At 36.9% G+C, this 20,499-nt stretch overlaps 2 protein-coding genes across 3 annotated transcripts in view; one reads left to right on the top strand and one right to left on the bottom strand.

Moving 5' to 3' along the window:
• Positions 1–20,499, bottom strand: part of LOC117573809 (uncharacterized) — a 23,626-nt gene extending 3,127 nt beyond the window's left edge. The window contains exons 1-2 of the mRNA XM_034257220.2: positions 20,168–20,499; positions 16,213–16,327 (exon numbers count right to left, since the gene is read on the bottom strand). Of these exons, the coding sequence (XP_034113111.2) occupies positions 16,213–16,327; positions 20,168–20,189 (137 nt within the window). The 5' untranslated portion in view covers positions 20,190–20,499. The remainder of the gene's footprint in view (positions 1–16,212; positions 16,328–20,167) is intronic.
• LOC117574366 (alaserpin-like) lies at positions 6,070–8,741 on the top strand. 2 transcript variants are annotated; one of them, XM_052006541.1, is made up of 2 exons: positions 6,070–7,392; positions 8,673–8,741. In XM_052006541.1, the coding sequence occupies exons 1-2, from the start codon at positions 6,223–6,225 to the stop codon at positions 8,724–8,726; spliced, it is 1,224 nt and encodes a 407-aa protein (XP_051862501.1). In that variant the 5' UTR covers positions 6,070–6,222; the 3' UTR covers positions 8,727–8,741. The 2 variants fall into 2 exon arrangements, with proteins under 2 accessions (XP_051862501.1, XP_034114091.1); XM_034258200.2 differs by lacking the exon at positions 8,673–8,741 and adding an exon at positions 7,457–7,535 and having other exon boundaries at positions 6,075–7,392.

The raw sequence follows: 20,499 nt of genomic DNA, 5'->3' as shown, positions 1-20,499 counted from the left end.
ATCGGCAACAACTCCTCCCCCCAAAATCGCAACAGCGCGAGTGTAAACAAGTTGAAGAGAATGCGCTCATTTGCATGACTTGGCAAGAAACAACAGCAGCAGCAGCAGCAGCAGCAAAGTCGAACACATTAAGATAAACATGAGGCGTGAGTAAACGTCTTGTTAGCGCCTCCTGTTGTGGCCCCTGCTTGCCCATCTAACATTGCGCATACGCAGTGGTGGTAAAAATAAATGCACAGAAAGAAGAGCCAACCAACAAGCTTTAACCACAAAATATATAGCCTCGATGTTAAAGCATGAGCCATACACGAAAAGAAGCCAACACGAAAAGAGAGGCACGGCTCGTTTTTAATTTCGTCTGGGGGTTTACTCAACACGTGATATGCTTAATGAGGCGATCTAGATGGATCAATGCGAACCTGTTGTAAACAACTGATCAGGCTGTGATTCCCAGTGCACAAAGAACTCTAAACTATGGCTCACACACATATAAAACCAACGAGCAGCATTAACAACAACAACAACAACAAAGCGCGCAATCAGCAGCGGTGACCAGTCAATGTTCAATGTACGCGACTGGAGAAGCCGGTTTTTGTGTGCTCTTTTGTTTTTGTGGCAGCCGTCTCTTAAAATGTGACGTCACTTTTGACGTTCGACATATCGGCGCTTTAGCTATATTTAAATATAAAGTTTTGCACTCACTTTTGGACCGACGCCTTGCAGTCACTCTGTTGTCCCGCTATCGTACAAATTGAGGCACTTAAGCTTCATAAGTCCATAAATAAATTTGATATAAATGATATTTAACCCATATTTGTTGCTGACGATAATTTTTCCCCCCCAAAAAAGGGCGTGAAATTCCTTTGGCTGATTGCTGTTACCAGCTCCAATATTTACACACAATGAGCTGCAGAGCTGCGAGCTGCGAGCCGGCCCCCACCTAAAATGGGCAGGCAAGCGTCATTAAGGTAAACTCGTATACTTTTTGTCTTTCTTGACTTTAGGCCACGTTACGAACGTACATACGTATGTCCTTGAGCTGGTAACAGGGCGAGTAATGGCCACAGTCACGATGACTTGGGGCTTCACATCGACAATTGATTGCAATATGATCTGCACTCAAAAGCCCCCCGGCTATAAGCCTTAAATAATTGCAGAATACTTTGCAAAGCACTTCTTATGCAGCCTGGCATTGAAAATATCGTATTCGATTTAATTATTGGCAAACATGTGATTTGCATTTTCTGTGATTGCAAATTGCAAAAAAAAAAATGATTGCAATAAGTGATTGCACTTTAACCGAACTACTTTTTACTTAGTTTGCTCTATTAAATTTTACCCTCTTCAGTGCACTTGAATGCCATTTTCTATGTGTGCTAAATTCCTCATATTGAAGTAGTCCGACTTTCATTATTTCCCCAAACAATTAACGACTAGTAAATGCTCTAAGTGAACTTGATTTTTATTAACAATGCGCAGTTTAGGCTTCAATGCTAAAGATTACATTAAGTTTTGGATTTATAAGGATTACAGTCTGAACATTATTGCACGATCGCTTCGCTTATGAAATGCGCAAAGCGATTAGAAAATAATAATATTTGTTACACCTTTAACAAGGTCTTCGAGTGTGTCGCATTTCCTTAACGGTTTGCTAATTGGTTTCACACGTTGTTATATATATTTTGTGTTTTTATTTTGCAGTGACAAGTATACGAGTTCATAAGACTTTTAGTCTAAGCCTTGGCTAATTGACAGCGACACCTGTACAGGTGCGAGGCACACACCTTTGCCACAAGTCTGACAGACGTATGTCAGACTGCATGACGAATGTCCGAATAAGTACGTTCTCTACATATATATTTATGTGTATAACCGTTAATGCGGTCACTTCCATTACATCAGCTGTTCGTTCACTCGCTTGTCTTTGTGATAAGTATTTCTGGGTTGTGGCCTATACGATAAGATTGCAAACTGATAAAGCGAATACTAATAGTAATCACAATGGATGATAGTCAATCAAAAACTAAGCTAAGGCTTAGCCAAATGCCATTAACATAAATCCAATTTAATTAGCTCTGGACCTTCCTCATGCAATCTAGCTGGACAGCCAGACAGCTGAAGTTTGTGTGTGCTATTAAATTGATATAAGTATAAGCATGCGGTGTGCTCTCTTTTTATCCGCCTATAATTGAATAAAAGACGGCTTTATCAAAAGCAAAGGCAAAAAGGCAAATATTGGCGCAACTTTTTATCTGGGCTTAGGAACTTTGTCATCGTTCAGCACAAAAAAAAATACAGAAAATAGTACAACAAAATTGGCTCAGTAATCGTTGGCAGTTAACTGGCAGATACTCTTACACTATGCGGGGTTATAGCTCAGCCAAAGGCATTCAACTTTTGCTATAAATATTTGCATATTACACAGCCATGTAATTGCCAAACTCAAATTTACATCAGTCTCGAACTACGCATTTCACGTGATGCATTCAGATCTTTTTTTTTCGATTAACTCGGCTGACTAACATGAAGTACACAAACAATTCGTGTAAGTTTCGACGCAGGGATCAACTTTTATTTCTTAATTTAATAGGAACCTAGTACAAAATATTGTAAACATGTTTTTAGTTCATATTCGAGTTGTCCTGGGGTCAGTTTGTGTATTTATTAATTTAATAGGTACCTAGTACAAAATATTTCAGACTCTCGTCGCTTACATGCTGACAAGTTCAAGCTGTAGTTGGCAGTTGGGGTCAGTTAATGTATTTATTAATTTAATAGGTACCTAGTACAAAATATTCCAGATTAAGTGTGCCAGCTGGGGGAAATGCAAGACAAATATAATTTAATTGTAGTTCAAGCTGTGAATACATGGAAACTTACAAGGCCATTACACATTTCTTACACATGTTTCCACATGCGAAAATATAGTTGTGTATGGATGTATGTGTGTGTAGAGTCTTTATAAATTCTATACAAGTTGAAACTTTTCCATTAGCTCGTTAGCTCGCCGGCACGACAATAGCCAATACGGCAAAAAAAAACATCGAAAGAAAAAGCAAAAACAATAACAAACGCAATCACATTAGCATCGTCGTCGTCTGCCTGTCATCGATTCACATTCATCGTTGTCTGGCGGGTAGCTTGGTGACGTTTTTTTACTTTTCCCCTCCCCTATTTGGCCAGTGGAAAAATATTGCAACAAATGTAGCTAAATGTAAACATGAATTAAATATGCAAATGCTCGGTAATCGCTTAGCTGTTGTGACGCTTTGTCGTGATTACCAGTTGTCTATTATTTGCTTAGGCATACCCTGTAAACGTTAGAAAAATAGGGTAGAAACGTAGTAAAAAAGTATGAGACAGTCCGTATATTAAATAATCCTAAATTACAGTTATTGTATTTTATTAAATTTTTAATTTTAAATTTAATGTATGTATTTCAGTAGAACACTTTTTATAAGGTATCAAAAGTGGAGCACTTAAAAATACAATAAGTTCATTTTGATTTTTAATCAGAGATGGCAACGTGAAATGCCAAAGATACGGTTCTCATAAATTCCTCCATAATAAGTATTTTGCATATTTCCGATTCTGAATACAGATTTGATATTCCAGTCTGGCGATTTCTTATGTAAGTTGTCATCTCTCCGTCTCTAATTGAGAATGCCAAACGTGCAGTAGCGTGTGGTTAATTTGATATGGCGGCAGTTAATGTAGTCACAGTTATGGAGTCATTTGCCAGACGAATTCTGCAATGTGGATGTCTTACATCAGACACGCTCGCTAATGAGAAGATCGAGAATGACTTGCTCCATTACAAAATCTTCCCAGACTACGCAGCGTAACGGTTAAAATGCTTGAACAAATGCGACCTCGACGTGGTCTCAGACTGGAACTATATGCCAGCCACAGCCTTCTACAGACAGCAGACAACAGACGTCGAGGTAAACCGTAATCACAATCGCCAACTACAACTAACTAAGTATATAATATAACTGAATACAATATTCAAGATTGCATTTAAACTCGCAGGTTCAACAAAGAAGACAAAGAAGTTGTGAAATTGAAATGAGTTGTATGCGATTTCAACTACACTCCACATTCATATCAATATCAAACAGTTGACATAGATGATATGCTGAATAAATACTTGATATAAATATGCCAGTGCACTTCAGATATGGGGAGTTTTCTATAGATTCCCCCGAATATGCGGAACATTCTTTGCACTTGTTTACATTTCCTCTATGCGATAATGTTAATACTCCTGTTTGGGAATGAGATCGTAAATTGTAAGCTGTTGGCAATTGACCTAGTTTATGCGACCTTAGCTAAACCAACTGCATTTCCAGGCCAATAAACAGTTTGCCCAATCAATTTTGCTGACCCTCAAACCAGCTTAATTAGTTAACTTGCCTTGCAGTATCAATTACAACATGCAACCCCGACAGAACAGTCAGTGTTGCACCTGGCCATGTTGCAAAGGGCCAAGAGCAGAAGTGCATAATCAGTCAATAACTAACATTCACATTCACTCATCGATTAGAAGTAAATGTAATTAATACTGACAGCCTGGCCGCATGGGAGCGACAATCTGTTGTGGCTCTCTCTCTATAATTACATTAGCACATTGTCTAGAGAGTGTCAAGTCGAGTCAAGTGAAGTGAAGTGAAGTAAAGTCAGAGTGCAAAGACAAACACCTCCGATGAGCATTAGGTGCCACATTATAATGTGTTGTAATGTGATGGCTCTCAAATTTATGCAAATCGTGCAAATTTTAGCGAACGAGTTCACTGCACTTGCGCTTGGGCCATTGTCTGATTTCAGTTTAGCTGCATCGAATTACCCCACACTCTCGCACACACACACACAAACACACACACAAAAGCATACAAAGGGAGGAAAAGACTGTGCCACACATGTTGAGGTCAAAGTGCTTGCCACCACATGTGAGTGGCCATAGACAATAGCGAGAAATGCCTGCGGCCAGCACTCGTCCATATCAAAATACTTCTCCACTTTGCTTTGCTCTGCTGCATATGAATTGATATCACTGCCAAAAAGGATGAAGTGTCCGTTTTCTTACCCGGGGTTATTGGACTTTCTCGCTCTATCAAATCAACACGAACGCCAAACACACACACACACACAATCTATCTCTGCAGAAAGCTGGACAATAAAGAAGCGCTCAGCTCCAGTTTGAGTCTTGACGTTTGTCATCTCACGCTGAAGGCCATTGGCTTTGACACTTCCACATTGAAACGCATTGACGCATATGGACATGCCCCCGATTTCAATTTTACTTTTTTTTTTTTTGCCTGCAAGGTCAGCGACTCTCACGCAATTCAATTGGAAAATTGTGCCTACGGCTTGTTCACCGCTTCTGTTCCGTTCAGTTCTTTGTTTGTTTACTAGGCAATACCGAAATGAAAACAAAAATGCATTTATTTATAGCTGGAGACTTTGCCATGCACGGCAAACTGACCTACATTGTGTTCCGTGTCTCACGTATCTCATCTTCAAGTATAGAACATGTAAAAATTTTAATCATAATGTTCGACAGCAACAAAAAAATATAAAATACTTGTCTGACCTTAGCCAAGAACTAGTCAAGAATTGTGTCTGATTTATGCTGATTGACATATTTACACTAAATGAAAATATATTTCCGAAATATTTCGTATACATGTTTTGACTAATGTGCTTAAATGAAAAAGTTATTGAACATTAATTATAAATTCCAATATCAAGCCAAAACTGACAACTGTCCTTGTCCGTCTATACCAACGACTGTTCACCCTAGATAACAACAGTTATGAGCCCAGGCACGTGCCCGACGACCACCAAGTCGTTAAGGTATTCAGCAACAGAAACAATGATATAGCTCTGATACTTCAAGTTTTGATTGATGTGTCTAGGCTTTAGCGATCCGGCAACATTTGGAGAAATTTAATATTTGCATATGGGCAAATTGTGATTCATTTGCCATTCATTGGAATTCACAATGTTAACGATAATTAATATGTTTGCTGTGTATTTAAAATAAGTTGTGAAATTAAAACTTCTAGATTAAAACCTGATCAATTTATCAAAATTATTTACTCAACCAGTTTTTCGAATAATTTAACACTGCAAAATTTGTCAAAGTGCCATATTATTCAATTTCCAAATTTTATTATTTATTTGCGCTATGATGGATCCATAATCAAAATTGCTCAAAACATGGAATCTGAACGGAAAAGCTTTAACTCTTCGTTGGACTCCTTCTCCCGCAAATTATACAATCAATTGGTCAACTTGAATCCCACACAAAATCTAATATGTTCGCCGCTTTCGATTCAAACCTGTGTTGGAATGCTGCGTATGGGAGCCGAGGATGATAGTGATACGGCCAAGGAGCTGGACGAAGGACTCAGCTTCAGTTCAAATAAGGCCACAGAGATAGCAAATAGTTTCAACAATGTCTTAGCTGCCTACAAACACTACAGTGTAGTGAAAATGGCCAACAAAATGTATCTCATGAAGAACTATGAAGCGCTCAAGGAATTTCATGATACATTAACCGAAAAGTTTCATTCCGAAGCCGAGCGTATTGATTTCTCAGCTAACAATGAAGCAGCCGCAACCATCAATGAATGGGTAGAGTCCAGAACGAACAATTTGATAACAAATTTGATAAGTCCCAATATGTTGGATCAAAATACTCGATTGGTGCTAATCAATGCCATTCACTTCAAAGGCGAATGGATAGATAAATTCGATGAGAATGAGACGCGCATTGAGGATTTTCACTTAGAGAACGAAAGTAGAGTAAGGGTATCAATGATGAATGCATCGAATAAATATTATTACGCAAATTTGCCAGAATTGGATGCAAAAGTCTTAAGATTGCCCTATCGCAATACAAATTTATTCATGTTATTCGTATTGCCGAATATCTACACGGGTCTCAAGCAACTGGAGAAGAAATTGCAAACAGTAACGTTGGACGATATAACCAGAAAGCTAGTTTCGCGTAAAGTCTTTGTAAAGTTGCCCAAATTTAAAACGGAATACAGTCAAGAACTGACGCCGATTTTCAAGGAATTGAACATCAAGAAGATCTTCAATAGTCAAGCAGAATTACCCAAAATGTTGGTAGTCAACGAAAGTATCGAAGTGTCTCACATCATACATAAAGCTTTCATTGAGGTCAATGAAGAGGGCACCGAAGCAGCCGCAGCCACTGCCGCAGTAATGGTATTAAGAAGTTTGCCAGCTCATGATCCAGAGCCACAAACATTTCACGCCGATCATCCGTTCTTTTATACCATCTATGATTTGAATCATGGCTGTTTATTCATGGGAAAACTTGGCTTACCCGAAGGCACCATAATTACCGATAATAAAAAGGTAATTTGCCACTGCACTCCACATTCAAATGCCGAGTAGAATTGATACAATACTTTCTTAACAGATGGATTAAAGCTAAGGCAAAATAAATGAATTGGCAACAAAATTCAAAAGTTTCTTTGCTAAATAAACGAGCTCTTCAGCATTGTTCGTTTAATAATTTACAGTTTTTATTCATTTATTTCATTTCTAATTTCACTTTTTTAAATGGTAACAATATTCAAAATTTTATGTGCCAAATAAACGCTACAATTTTGTTCATAAAATAATTTTCATTAATGCTGCAGCTAAGTAGACAACTTATCTTCAAGCAACAATGACTCAATAGCCCAAGTGTCTGGTTAATTTCCACAGTGATATGCAACTTTATTATTGAAGACGCACCCCACTGAGCTCGTCTTCTTTTATCACAAATCAGAGCAAAGCCGTCCGACAATGCACGCGGCTGTTGACTGTCAATGATAATGGGGCCCTTCGAGGCGCCAAACATGACAGTCAAATAACTTTTTGATAATATCTTTGTAGATATCAGATTCTGCCTATCAACAGCAAAGTGTGTGAACTGATAAGCACAGAGAGAGAGAGAAAAAGAGAACCCATAAGATAGATAGTCGCAACTTATTTCTGGTTAAATATTTGCTTTTGTTTTGTGGCTTAATGCGGCTGGCTACTAGTGTTAGTGGGGTTAGCAGTGGCTTTTGGCTGGCTATGTGTCTGGGTCTGGGTCTGGGCTTTGCCCTTCAGCTGCCCAAAAAAAAAAGGTGGCCTAGATGTCTAGTTAATTATCAACAGTGTTATCTAAATCAAAGGCACTTACCACTCTGGCAGGCTGGCCCCCATTCTGTAGCATTTATCGCTAGTTACTATAAACATTTTCTGTGGGCGCGTCTTAGGTGCTGATTAATTAATTTTCTTTATTCAGTTGTTAATCTACGAAATTCCCAGATCTTCTCGCACAATTGCAGATCGTTACACAGCTTTAAGGAAAATGGCCAACTAAATGGGCCGCTTAATTTTATTGGCCTGAATAATTGATATTGTTCAAAACTAAACGTTTCTGTTCTGGCGGTCACAGCTGGCCATATATCCGACCACATTATTGTTGGCTTTTGTTGGTTTTTTATACATTTTTATTTTTAATTTTTTTGTATGTTTTGTATTTTTATTGTTTGCCCTTTTATGTTGCCTGTGCATGCAGGCACTTAAAAAGTTTTACCTGGCCTGTAAAACAATTCAACAAACAACTTTTTGTTTTTTATTCATTTTTGGTTAATTTTCAGCTGCTAAATGTTTTGTGTATGTGTGTGTGTGTGTGTGAGTTGCAATTGCTGTGACCTCTTGGAGGTTGCTGACGCTATTTATAGTCAGAGTGGAACAAGAGAGAAAAATACCATGTACAAGGTCATCAAGTGGCATAAATCTTTCATAAAAAGATGTAAGTATGTTAAAAAGCAACAAGAATGAAGCGAATACTGTGGAATGTCGAAGTTCTGATACCCTCGCTATCAAATGGGGAATTTAATTCATACAGTTATAATTAATAATTACATATTATAAAGAATGACTTTGTAACTTCATAATAATATCAGAAACTGTCGGGAATTTTTTTAAGATAACACAATTAACTGCAATAATAGATAGTATTATGACTAAGCAGCGAGTATGACTTTCATATTGCAAAAGTAGAATGTACGCATGCATATTTATAGAGCATTTGCATTTTATTTAACTGCACTTTAACTAAGCATCATTACAGATATTAACTCCACTTGAATGCCATTACAACTTTTCAACAAATTGTTGCCGGCCTTACAGTGAGTGCCCAACTAACTGACTGAACCAACCATGGCAAGAAACTTGTTGCAAGTCGTTACCAAAGTTCAACTTTTATTCGCGAATGCTTTTTTTTATTTGCGGTCTGTGTGCTCGTAAACTTGTTGTATGAGCCATTGTTGGTTTTTCTTGTAAATGGTGTTGACTGAGTTTATTGCCTGTACTTGCAACGTTTGACCATTTTGCACTTGGATCGCTAATTATTTCCGTTAGTGTATTTGCGAAAAAAACGCTTCAATGATTTGCATTCGATATGTATTTAAAGTGTAGATGTAATTTAATTACTACTATAAACAATAACGAAAAATATTGTCGATTTATCAAAGTCGAAACTCGGATGTACTACAAAACAGAAGCCTAAACTAAAATCGAATTTACTTGTTGCTAAACGTGGTGCCATAAATTCATTTTTATTGTTAGCTAATCCACAGAGTAGAGGAATTTTTGCAGATTAGCATGATTTACACAAAACAAAGATTTTTCCATTTAAAAAATGTGTTTTGCGGTTCAGCTTCACACGAAAAATACGAAATTTCCAGAAGCAAGTGTTAATTTGAAAACTACTTTCAATAGACAATTTCATCAGAGATTTACAAAACCGACTGCTTATCTCTGTTCATTGCAATGCTTTTTATCTCTTCATCTTTAGCAAGCTGATGATTCAGCGTTAGAAATGCTTGACACACATTTAAAAGGGTATGTTACTATGAGCATTGAATTGCCTACAAAAAAAAATAATGCAATATTTTTCCCAAATGGAAAATCACCTTAAAGAATGCTTATCTAGTTGACATTTCTTTGCCGAAATTTGAGATTATATCTTTATTGCCATGACAAACATAGTAACAATTATCTATCATTTGAGTCAGTTGCATGACAAAATTATAATAGCCAATTCATAGAGTACAACAAACACACTCAATGGTTGAAATATGCTGTTGCCAGACATTTGTGTGTGCGGCGCTGTTGTGACGTACCAATTGGGCGTGTAATCGTAGTCGTTATTGTGGTCATCATAATCGAATTGCGTTTTCAAACTTGCCACTTGAGTTCATTGCACTGGGTTCTATGAATTGACCAAAGGCGAATCGTGGCAGTCAGGGCATTGAATTACCCAAACGATTACCAACTAACTATAAAAGCATAATTGTCTGCGGTCATAAAATGCATTGAAGTAGAAAATTGCAAGGTTGCAATAAAACCAAAAACCTTATAATCAAAACTGCATTAGAAGTCCATATCAATGTTTACTTGTAAGCTTTGACCTCTGAGGTATTCGGAGGAGAGAGAGAAAAAAAAAATCACCAAGCATTTAATCTGTCAAACCTTCTCGCATTATAACATATTCAAACGGCAACAATTTCTATAATTGAGGCGCTAATGGAACCCTTACCGGATGTAAAAAGCTGGCAGAGTGAGAGTTCGTCTATTAACTGCCATCGATTCTATTGAACTGCACATAATAACCGGTCATGCTGGTTTTTTTTTTCGCTCAACAAAATGAGCGCAGTCAGGTTTGTACGTCCATATGTGCAATTTATAAATCAATGAACTAACACTAAGTTTAACAAATAGGGGGAGGTGCTAAGAATAATACGAGACTGCAACGCCTACTTGATCAAATTGATAGCATCAAGTCAATTAAATTAAGTATTAGACTAGCGAATACCTCGCAAGCAGTCGCATTATATGACTCAACCGGTGTTTCCCTCGGTTATTAAAATAGTTTCTTAACTTTGTTTACAGGGTATATAAATCTAGCAGCGCGATAACAAAGTACAATATCCACAGTAGCTAATAAATAAGTCAGCTTATCATTTGCTTTTTGAATTATGGATGAGCCTTGAATGCGTTCAGTGGCTCTATACTTAGGCAAACGATTAATTGCAGCTAATAATGTAAAATTATGAAAAAATATTAATTTAATAAATTGAAAAGAAACTGGAATTTTAAAGACTGAAATATTTCGCTTTAATGCTGTTTGCCGTTTACTTCAAATGGTACGTGCCAAGTTATAATGCAAGGGAATTGAATTTCAAATGCCATTTAAAGCAATTTATATAACTTGTGCAAGAGATTATATACGTATAATTTACATTTTTTTGCGCTTGTCATATCGAATTGTCTTTCAGTTCTTGTGAAATTGAAAAAGCACAAAAAAAATGTAAAAGCACTGTTTACAATTGAAAGTGACCACGAGCACTGCCGTGTGATAAAGTTAACACCTTTAAGCCGAAAAGGAAATCAGCAAAAAAAAAGTACAAGATACAGCAATAACAAGTAAAAAAGAAAAGAACGAGGCAAACAATTTGGCAAAAACACGAGTTCCGACGGACAAGTGAAATGACACTTGGACACGAGGTCCAATTCTCGAGTTGGCGAAAATTTGAAAATCGATATGACATGAAGGAAAACAAGGGCAATCCGGCCGGCAAAGTGTCAACGTCACACAAGCCACCAGGCCAGGCCAGGCCACATGCCACAAGGCACAGAGTGTGCAGCCACATTCTGCCCCATTCACGTCAAACAGTGATGTATGAGGCCAACTTTGACTTTTTGGCAACCGGAGTGAGAGAAAGCGTCAACAATAATGACACACAAATGTAAGTAATTGCCAAACCTTTGACAAACAACCACAAGTCAAGTCAAGTCATCATGGGTTGAGGGCATCTTCTTGTTTGGGGTCGTAGGTCAGGCCACAGATTGGGGCTGGGCTTCTCGCCCGAAACCATCAAAATTATAGGCCCAAAAAGCTCTCTCGCTCTTGACTACCCGACATTCCAGCTGATAACGTCATGAAACCACTTTGCTGTTGAGAATTTGATATCAGCGCAACAACTAAACAACCAACCAAAAAAAAAGAGTCCGACCAACAAAAACATTTCAAAACGTGAATAACTTTTGTTTCAGTTCTTTTGCTTTACGTTTACAGTTGGCTTGTGGCCAACAATGTGCGGTAAACTTTTTCTTGTGCTCTTTTTTCTATCTATATATACCTTTTTTTCATTTTATTTGTGCCTAGAATGAAATTTATTTTTCTAATGAATGGACGCTTGTCAGTGCGTATGTGTGTGTGAGTGCTCGTTTACCTGTCTTTGAATGAATACTATGCAGTGCCAGGAAATATGGCTCTCACACAGCGTGAGTTAATAACGGGCCACAGTCAAGTTGTGCACACGCGGCGTATGCGTAATGTAATATACAACTTTGAATGGTAAATACTTTTTGAATGCGCTGCGCGTTTATTTACGTATCGCAGACTTGTGTTGTAAAAGCTCTTCCAACAATAGAAATGGCCAATAATGCTTTGACGTCTGTAACTTGAAATATGGCATGGATATGCTCAAAATAATCTTTGCAAATTACATGTCAAATCTTTCAAATTGACCGCAAGAACTGTTGATGTTTGAAGGTCATTTCAATTTTAATTAAATTCTTTATGATTTAAATTTTTTAACGCTTGTGTTAAAAAGCACATAATTCAATTTTTTCCTTGGCTCATTTAAGTTTGTTTAATTGCGGGGGGAATTCTAATACACTTGTCTGATCGATGACCCAGTTCTTTCTGCTTAAGCGATGGCTATATTTCTAGTTCCATATTGCTATACACATGACTAAATATTTCGCTTTAGTCAGTCAAGTCTTTGCTGTTCATAAACCTAAATATATACACAGAATATTGCTCATAATTTGTATACTCTTCAGCCATTAGCAATGTGTAGCAGGGTATTATGCCCTTATGAATAAGGGAGACATCAATAAAGCCGCCTTAAGCCCAAAATTATGTTACACTTGACACTTTAAGAGGGGATGAATATAAATGGAATTCCTTACATTAAACAGAAATTCACAAATTCTGATAATACCCAACAAAACCGTGCACTTTAAAGGGTATTCACATATGCATATGTATTTTTATTAGTAATTTTATATATAGTATTTGGTATATAAATCATTTTTAGTACAATCGCATAGGCTATTTTTAAACGCTACTTAGGGTATTCTTAGGTTGAGCATACCTGCTTATTATATCATTTTGCTTTTTGCCCTCCTATGCTTGGCTTCATAGCTAACGATTGTTGATTTAACAAACTCATAACGTCATTTCGCTTGTCCCTTTACTCGCACCCTAAGTCTATATGTATTGAGTGTGCTAAAGTGTGACTGTGTATCTGTGTGTGTCGCATGATTAGCTATTTCAAAAGTTGACACTTAGCTGACGCATGAATTTTGATGTTTGGAGCACTAGACAAGACTGTCGTCTGTTTCGGCACCATGGAAAGGGTATGAAAATGAGATGTTGTGTAGGGGATAAAGATGTTTTTACAGTGACTGTGCCAGCACATTGAATATCATCAAGTGTTTACACAGCTGCGAGATGCGCTTGCGTATTGTTGTTTAGAAACAACGAAACAAAAAGCAAGCACATTTTGGCTTATGATTCAAAATCAATTAAATATGAACAATTTGATGATATGAAAGCAAAAATCGCCGCGTCTGGCGCCGAAAATTGCACTTGCCAGATCAGTGCAATATATCTGTTGCTGTTTACTTGTTTTGGTGTCCAAAGTTTGAGAATTTTGGTGGCGAATTAAGCGAGGGCTGAATTTATGTGCCAGCTAACCATCAAAATTTATTGGCAAAAAAATAAACATTTAACGCTCAAGCATAATAAATAATGGGAGAAGAGAAGAAGTGTTAAGCACTAAACTCACACACATTTATGCGTTTAATGTGTATATGTATAATACTTATAGTATTATTAGCTAGTCATAGCCATTGTGTATAAGCCGGATACATCAGCCACATTGCTGACGCTGTTGCTCGTGGCGAGCGTTGTTTCTTTTGTTGCTGTTGTTGTCGTTGTTGCGGTGGGTGCTTCACTTTTCAAGTGGCTTCAGTTTATGGCACCTTATGGCTGCAGCATTAATTTATCATCATAAAACAACATTGCAAGCCAGCTTAGATAGCTCAACTCAAAAGATACGCTACAGAACTGTCAACTACAAGTCTATCAGTCTCATATACCTTCTCTTTATGTTTGCAGGGTATTTCTGCAGCTCTATAAATGAGATACTTGGCAGCAACAGCTGCAAGCCATTTTTATGTTGAATGAGTTGCACTCCATAAAATGTGCAAGTCGAGCGTAAAATGCAAAAGATCTTATTTGACATTTAATGCTTATCAAAAGAGATAAAATGAAACATTCTGCACATAATTGTCTGCCGATGGCCAAGACACAAAGATGATGCACTTATTCTATTAATTGCACTTTTCAAAGTGTTTGTGTACTCTACACCCAATGCTTGTGACGACGGGAAGTAAGATAATTTATAAATGTCAAACGCATTTCAAATGTAGGTTAAACTTTATCAGCCAAGTTATTGAGCAGTAAAAGCATTTCCTGAGACACACTCAGTATTGTGAAACTTGAGACACGCCGAGTCCCTTTCCCTTTACCAATTATTATTACGAGTTTTACAAGTTCATGGAAGCCTGTTGCAAACTTTAAGGGCATTCATAAAGCTTTCGAATATGATGAGCTACTTTGTTAATTATCCATCCTTCATACTTCAAATTTGTAGTACATTGTTTCGCATCGCATTTATTGATCATATAACCCACTTATACATAACAGGCCAGACACATTCGCAAACAATTTAGTTGAGGAAACACTTCCACGCACTTCACCAAGCACTTCTGTCTGCATAACTAACCACTTTTGAGTCAACTGTGCTACATGCGTAGTTCCTTAAATTCAGCCATATGTATGGGGGAAATCTTGACCAAGTGCTAGACACACAACCTCAATGAGCAGCGGAAATCTTAAGGCAAACTAAACGAAAACTTAGCTAGAGCAACAACAACTACTACTAGAGTAAGCGGATTGTTTAGCTATTTTAACATAGAGAAGAGCACTTAGAATTCAGAGCTATGCACACACTTGACAGCCACAGCAAATAGTATGGACCCCCAGCAACAGCAACTGCAATGGAATGGGGACAATAAATAAGCTCAAGTACTCAGTTGCATTTCAAAAGGCCGACAACGAAATAATAATAATAATAATAAAGAGACAGAATAATAGAAAAATATGTGTGTACATAAAAAGGCGAAGCCGAGCTGAGCTCATCAATCAGCCAAATATTTATGAGTGCTCCTGACGCAGGATGAGCACAACTTGATTATTACATAAATGTGCTAATCAAAAACTGCAATTTTGATTGGCCAACTCATTGGCCATACGATTCGAGCAAAAACAAAATACAATAAGCAATCTAGATATTGAACGTAAACTACTTACTGGCGAAATTGCTGTCAGGAGAATTTCATGCATTTTGACAGGATGAAAATATCAATAAATATTACGTATACGTACATGTATGAATGTTTTTGTTTTGTTTGTGTGTTTATGTTTTCTCATACACGTGCCAACAAAATAACTATTATTTCCGGTGCAGACACACAGAAAGAGATAGAGAGAGAGAAATTCAGATTGAAATTTTCACCAAAGATTTTCTTAAAGCAAACGAAAACTTTGCCTGCAAAGTTTCCCTAACTGAGATACACTAAACAAAGTAGTTAAGTGCGTTATAGAGCAAAATGGGATATGTAACATATCTAATTTAAGAGCACTGGCAATTTGTTAAGTAAAGTAGCTATAATAGGTAGTAATAAAAACGAACATTTATTGATTTGGTTATGCATGCCTTGCTTCCAGACTCAGATCTGTGTCAAGTATCGGTTAAAGTCAAGTTCATGAGACATCACTCATTTATAATTATAGCTTTCTATAAATAATTAAAGGGGAGCATATGAAAACGTTTTTTTAAATTTAAAAATAATTATAAACAGCTTCGGTAAGTGCTTATACAAAAAAAAAGATAAATAAAATAAGCTGCTTGAGAAGTGTAGTATAAAAACAATTCGTATATTTGATTGCTAGTTTGCTAACATTGAGAATTGATTACAAAAATCTCAACTTACTCTTTTCCCAACAGTAGCACAAACTCTCCCAGTCTTGTTGAAATTAGTTGCCAGCTACAAAATAGCAACAATGTGATGGCATTGGCATCAAACAACAACAGCGCGGCAGGCAAAACTGCAAAGTAAGCAAAAAAAGAAAGAGCAACATTTTAATATGAAGTTGAGATAGGCAAACGTTATACAGCTTAAGAAATGGCAATCGGCTTGTGATATTTTTCATGCTAGCTGGCTTATTAGCATTTTCCTAGGAAACTCGACTAAAACAGAATCAGAAATACAAATATATTGCAATAAATAAATGCCACCAACACTATTTGTGTATACGGTGGAAAACGTTGAAGTAAGACAACCTTAAGATACAGCTCATAAATAACAGACTCCAACAGATACTACTTGTGAGTTCACTCTAGAGGTCAGGTAGGCACAGTCTGTTCCCCTCTTTTGGAAATAAAGAAAATATGCCGAATAACAATGGCCGCCGCTTAAATCAATAAATATCAGTTTCGGTCTGCAGAAAAAAAGGGTTGACAGTAAACCTTTTGAGCAGGGAAAGACAGCAGTTGGACTGCATTAAAAATGTCAACTACAGACAGCATTCATACTTCATTTTTTGTATATTATTTTTTATTCTCAAAGCATCTTCATTTTTTGCAATATATTATGATCGAAAGAAAATTCACGTACCTTTATCTTTTTCTTTTACCACAATTTGAAATGGTGTAAAGTATTTCAAATATAAAAGCGCAAATGTTGCACAGTTCATAAAAAATACATTTCGATTTGCATTTCCACATCAAACAAAAATGCTAATATAAATGTGAATATAATAAAAAAAAAAAAGAATTTGTTCCGTGGCATTTGGGGTAGGTTAGTTAAGTCATGGTTCAGGAAGGGGGGCTATGCACTAATGCCTACGGTCAAGGCCAAGTGAACTCATCTACTATTCGTCAATAGAATCGAATTGTATTTGCTAATGATGGATGAAGTCGATTTCCATTAGTTTTTCCCTATTTTCCACAACAGTTTGTTTAGCATTACGTAAACATTAATCGACTACAAAACTGCTCAACCCTTAGCCAACCCTGAGTGTGTGTATGTGTAGTAAATAAATCGTCGTAATTGTGATGAACTTGCAACTACTCGTAGTATGTACTTGCACTCGTACCTACACTCTGTAATTCTGATACACAATGTGATAGGGAGGTTAGCGCTTTCAATAGTCACACTTAAGAGGGATTTATGGGCCATACATTAAGGTAATTTCAGTTGCCTTTTTTTTGGGGGGGCGACAAGTGCTTGACTGACTTTCTGTCTGTCTGCATCAACAGAAATCAATTGAAGCAAAACGACGCGTCGTCAGCGACAGTCAAAGTTCAAAAGTGCCACTCAACGATATTGTGGCATCTCTGCACACTTCCCTCGAGACCCTCGAATACCACAAAACCCCAAATACCAAAAAAAAAAGGAACAGAAAAATATCCCGCCTTTCCTTACCCCCCTGACTCTAAAGCATTTGCTAAAATATTTTCAGTGCCTGACACTTGATGGTTTCTCGCTCTCCTTCTCTCTGCTCTAACTGCGAGTTGTGTGTGCGGAATGAAGATTGACAGCTTAATGTATTTTCGCTTACATCAAACCGCTGCTTTTGTTGACTAATTTCCCGACGGTGCCAAAGACCAAAGAGGCCACGCCTTGATGTGGATTTAAGTGGCAGCACGCAAATTTTGCATCAAGTGCAACAATTAGCAAATTAAATGAACTTTTACGTTTCGCTTTTGCCAACACGTTGAACTTTAAACTGTGCCAACTTTTGTTTCAACGTTAAATAAATATGAACACAAGAAATTAGTTCTGCTCTTGTGCTTGTGACATTGAAAAGCAATTAAAAATCTGCCGACTGGGTTGGCAATTAAGTCGATTTCCTAAAGGAAAATTTTTACCGAGCAAACCCATGAATCAAATCTTGTGGCATAATTTCTAATTGACTTCAGTTAAGGCAGTAATTGCATGTTCAACGGCAAACGAATAACATAAATTTCGGAATTTTACGAACAACAAATCAATATAAAATATATGAAATTTAAAGGCGCCACAAAAGAACTGCTGCACGTTTGTATTGTATATAATATCATCGATTGATTCAGATCAAGCACGCTATCACAACGTGATAGTCAGATCGTAAATACAGTAAAAAAAAGATACAAAAATCAGTGAAAAATCCCAAACTCAAGTCACGCATCTGAAAATTATACTGTTTATGATGTGCGAACCTGCGAATTACGTTTATATTATTTATAAGTACATAAATGGCGCAAGGGTGAAATCTTTGCTTACTCTGTCATGCCTTGTACAGAATAGATATCGATTTGTATATAGAGGTAAAAGTATATGATAGTTCAAATTAACTTAACAATAGGCGTATCTGTTAATAGATCAACGAAAAGATAAATGATCTTATGACTACACAAAAGATACAAAATATATTTCATCAGCATTATTATTATTTATTTTTTTATTTTTTCGTGGAAACAAATGCATTTCTGAAAATTAATGATTGCTTTGAAAATTTGTGAAAATGAAACCAATAAACATTTTCAATGTATATAATTATATATACAAATATTTAAGGTATCCTAAGTATAAGTATATATTCCAGAAGCTTTCTCTCGCTTTTAACAATAATAGAATGTTTAACAGTCAAAACAATAATATTGAATATTATTATTTGTTGAACGCAATGCAATGCAATATTTGTCGACCATGTAAAATTTGTGAAAACATCAAAACAGCCATAAAAAATCGCGATACAAGTTCCATTGTGCGGTTTTGCTTGAAAGGTGCTAATGGTTAATAGCGAAATGTGAGGCCGTAACGTCATCAAATGGACAAACAAGCAAAGGAATATGAAGAAAAGAGTTAAATAAAGAGCGCAGTATAAAAAAAGAGAGAGATAGAGATATTTACTAACCACGTTACACGCGTCGTTTCAGCGATCGATCATTAAGAGGAAGGAAAGCCAAAAAAATCAAAATGATGATGATAATGATATTGTTGTGATATGAATGTGTTTGGCTGTGTTTACGATGCCCACGAATGACACGTGGCAAAAGCGAATTTAATACCCATTTTTTTGGCCATTAATCTTTATGGCCAAGCGATCAACCGCAAGATGCTGTGAAACGAAAGGATTAAATTACCACAGCGCACAGAGCTGGAGAGTACAGCGTAAGAGGGCAGCAAATAATGTATAAAAGGTTTGCATGAGTGCCCTCTAAGTAGGTTAATGTCCTGGCGTGCTTTAACCTCTACATACAGCTTTAATACAACTGGGTTTAACTGGGTTAGTAGCACAAGCCCATTGAGCCTTTGACCCAACCAATCCACTCGCCAGCACAATGCATTGTTGCAAGGCTTCAATTGCGTTTCCTCTCGTTTCGTTTTTCTCTCTCTCTCTATCTCTCTCTGCTGTTGCCACATAAAATTGGTTGAAACTTGTGCTAGTTGTTGCTAGTCGCATTGACAGCTAATACAGCGTGTGCAGCATTATTGATTGCAAATCGAATTATGCAGTTTTTGGATGCATGTTGTCCACAAAGTACGCATCAATCATACGCCGCGCAGGCCACGCACAAATGCAAACAGTGTTCCATACATGCAAATTTGATTTATTAACTACACAGCGCAGCTGGCCCAAAGTGGTATTTAGTCCTAAAAGCATTTCAATACAATTATAATCACCCTTTCAAAACAGAATACAGAAGCCTAAAAGTCATAGCTAAATTCATTTACTAATGTATTTTTTTATACTAGTAACAAATTGAATTTAAACATGTATTAATATGCTTTAAATAGTTATATTATACTATTGATTTTTTTGCAATCATTCACAAACAGCACGAGCAAATCACTTTACCCTTTATGTAAGGGCTTTTAACAAAGGCTCCGTCACACTCACTTGATGCACATGTACAGTCCATTTTCTCGCCGAGTTAAATTGCAATTAATTTATTTACTATTGAATTTCATTTTGATTAAGTTTTACTGAATTTTCGTCCAGGTTTTTATTATATTTACATGCAAGTACAAGCACGAACACGAACCGTGTGTGTGAGATGTAAGTTCGAGTATCTGAAGTGGAACTGTGAGGGCAGAATAAACGATACGCTTTTCGACTATTTGCCTTCTGTTAAAAGCAAGCAAGCAGCAGGGGGCACAAGACAGAGGGAGAGTGAAAAGTAATCGCACATATTTGCATTGGTGCAGTTCATTAAACTCGTGCAAATAAAT

The sequence above is a fragment of the Drosophila albomicans genome, chromosome 2R (genome assembly GCF_009650485.2).
Source record: "Drosophila albomicans strain 15112-1751.03 chromosome 2R, ASM965048v2, whole genome shotgun sequence".
NCBI classification, from domain to species: domain Eukaryota; kingdom Metazoa; phylum Arthropoda; class Insecta; order Diptera; family Drosophilidae; genus Drosophila; species Drosophila albomicans.
This window is presented reverse-complemented; position numbering and strand designations above follow the sequence as displayed.

Bases quoted from the DNA above. Each gene is read 5' to 3' on its own strand.
- LOC117574366 (XM_052006541.1), top strand. From the start codon at position 6,223: ATGGAATCTGAACGGAAAAGCTTTAACTCTTCGTTGGACTCCTTCTCC. The intron at 7,393-8,672 runs GTAATTTGCCAC...GTTAATTTTCAG, and splicing joins TAATTACCGATAATAAAAAG to CTGCTAAATGTTTTGTGTAT.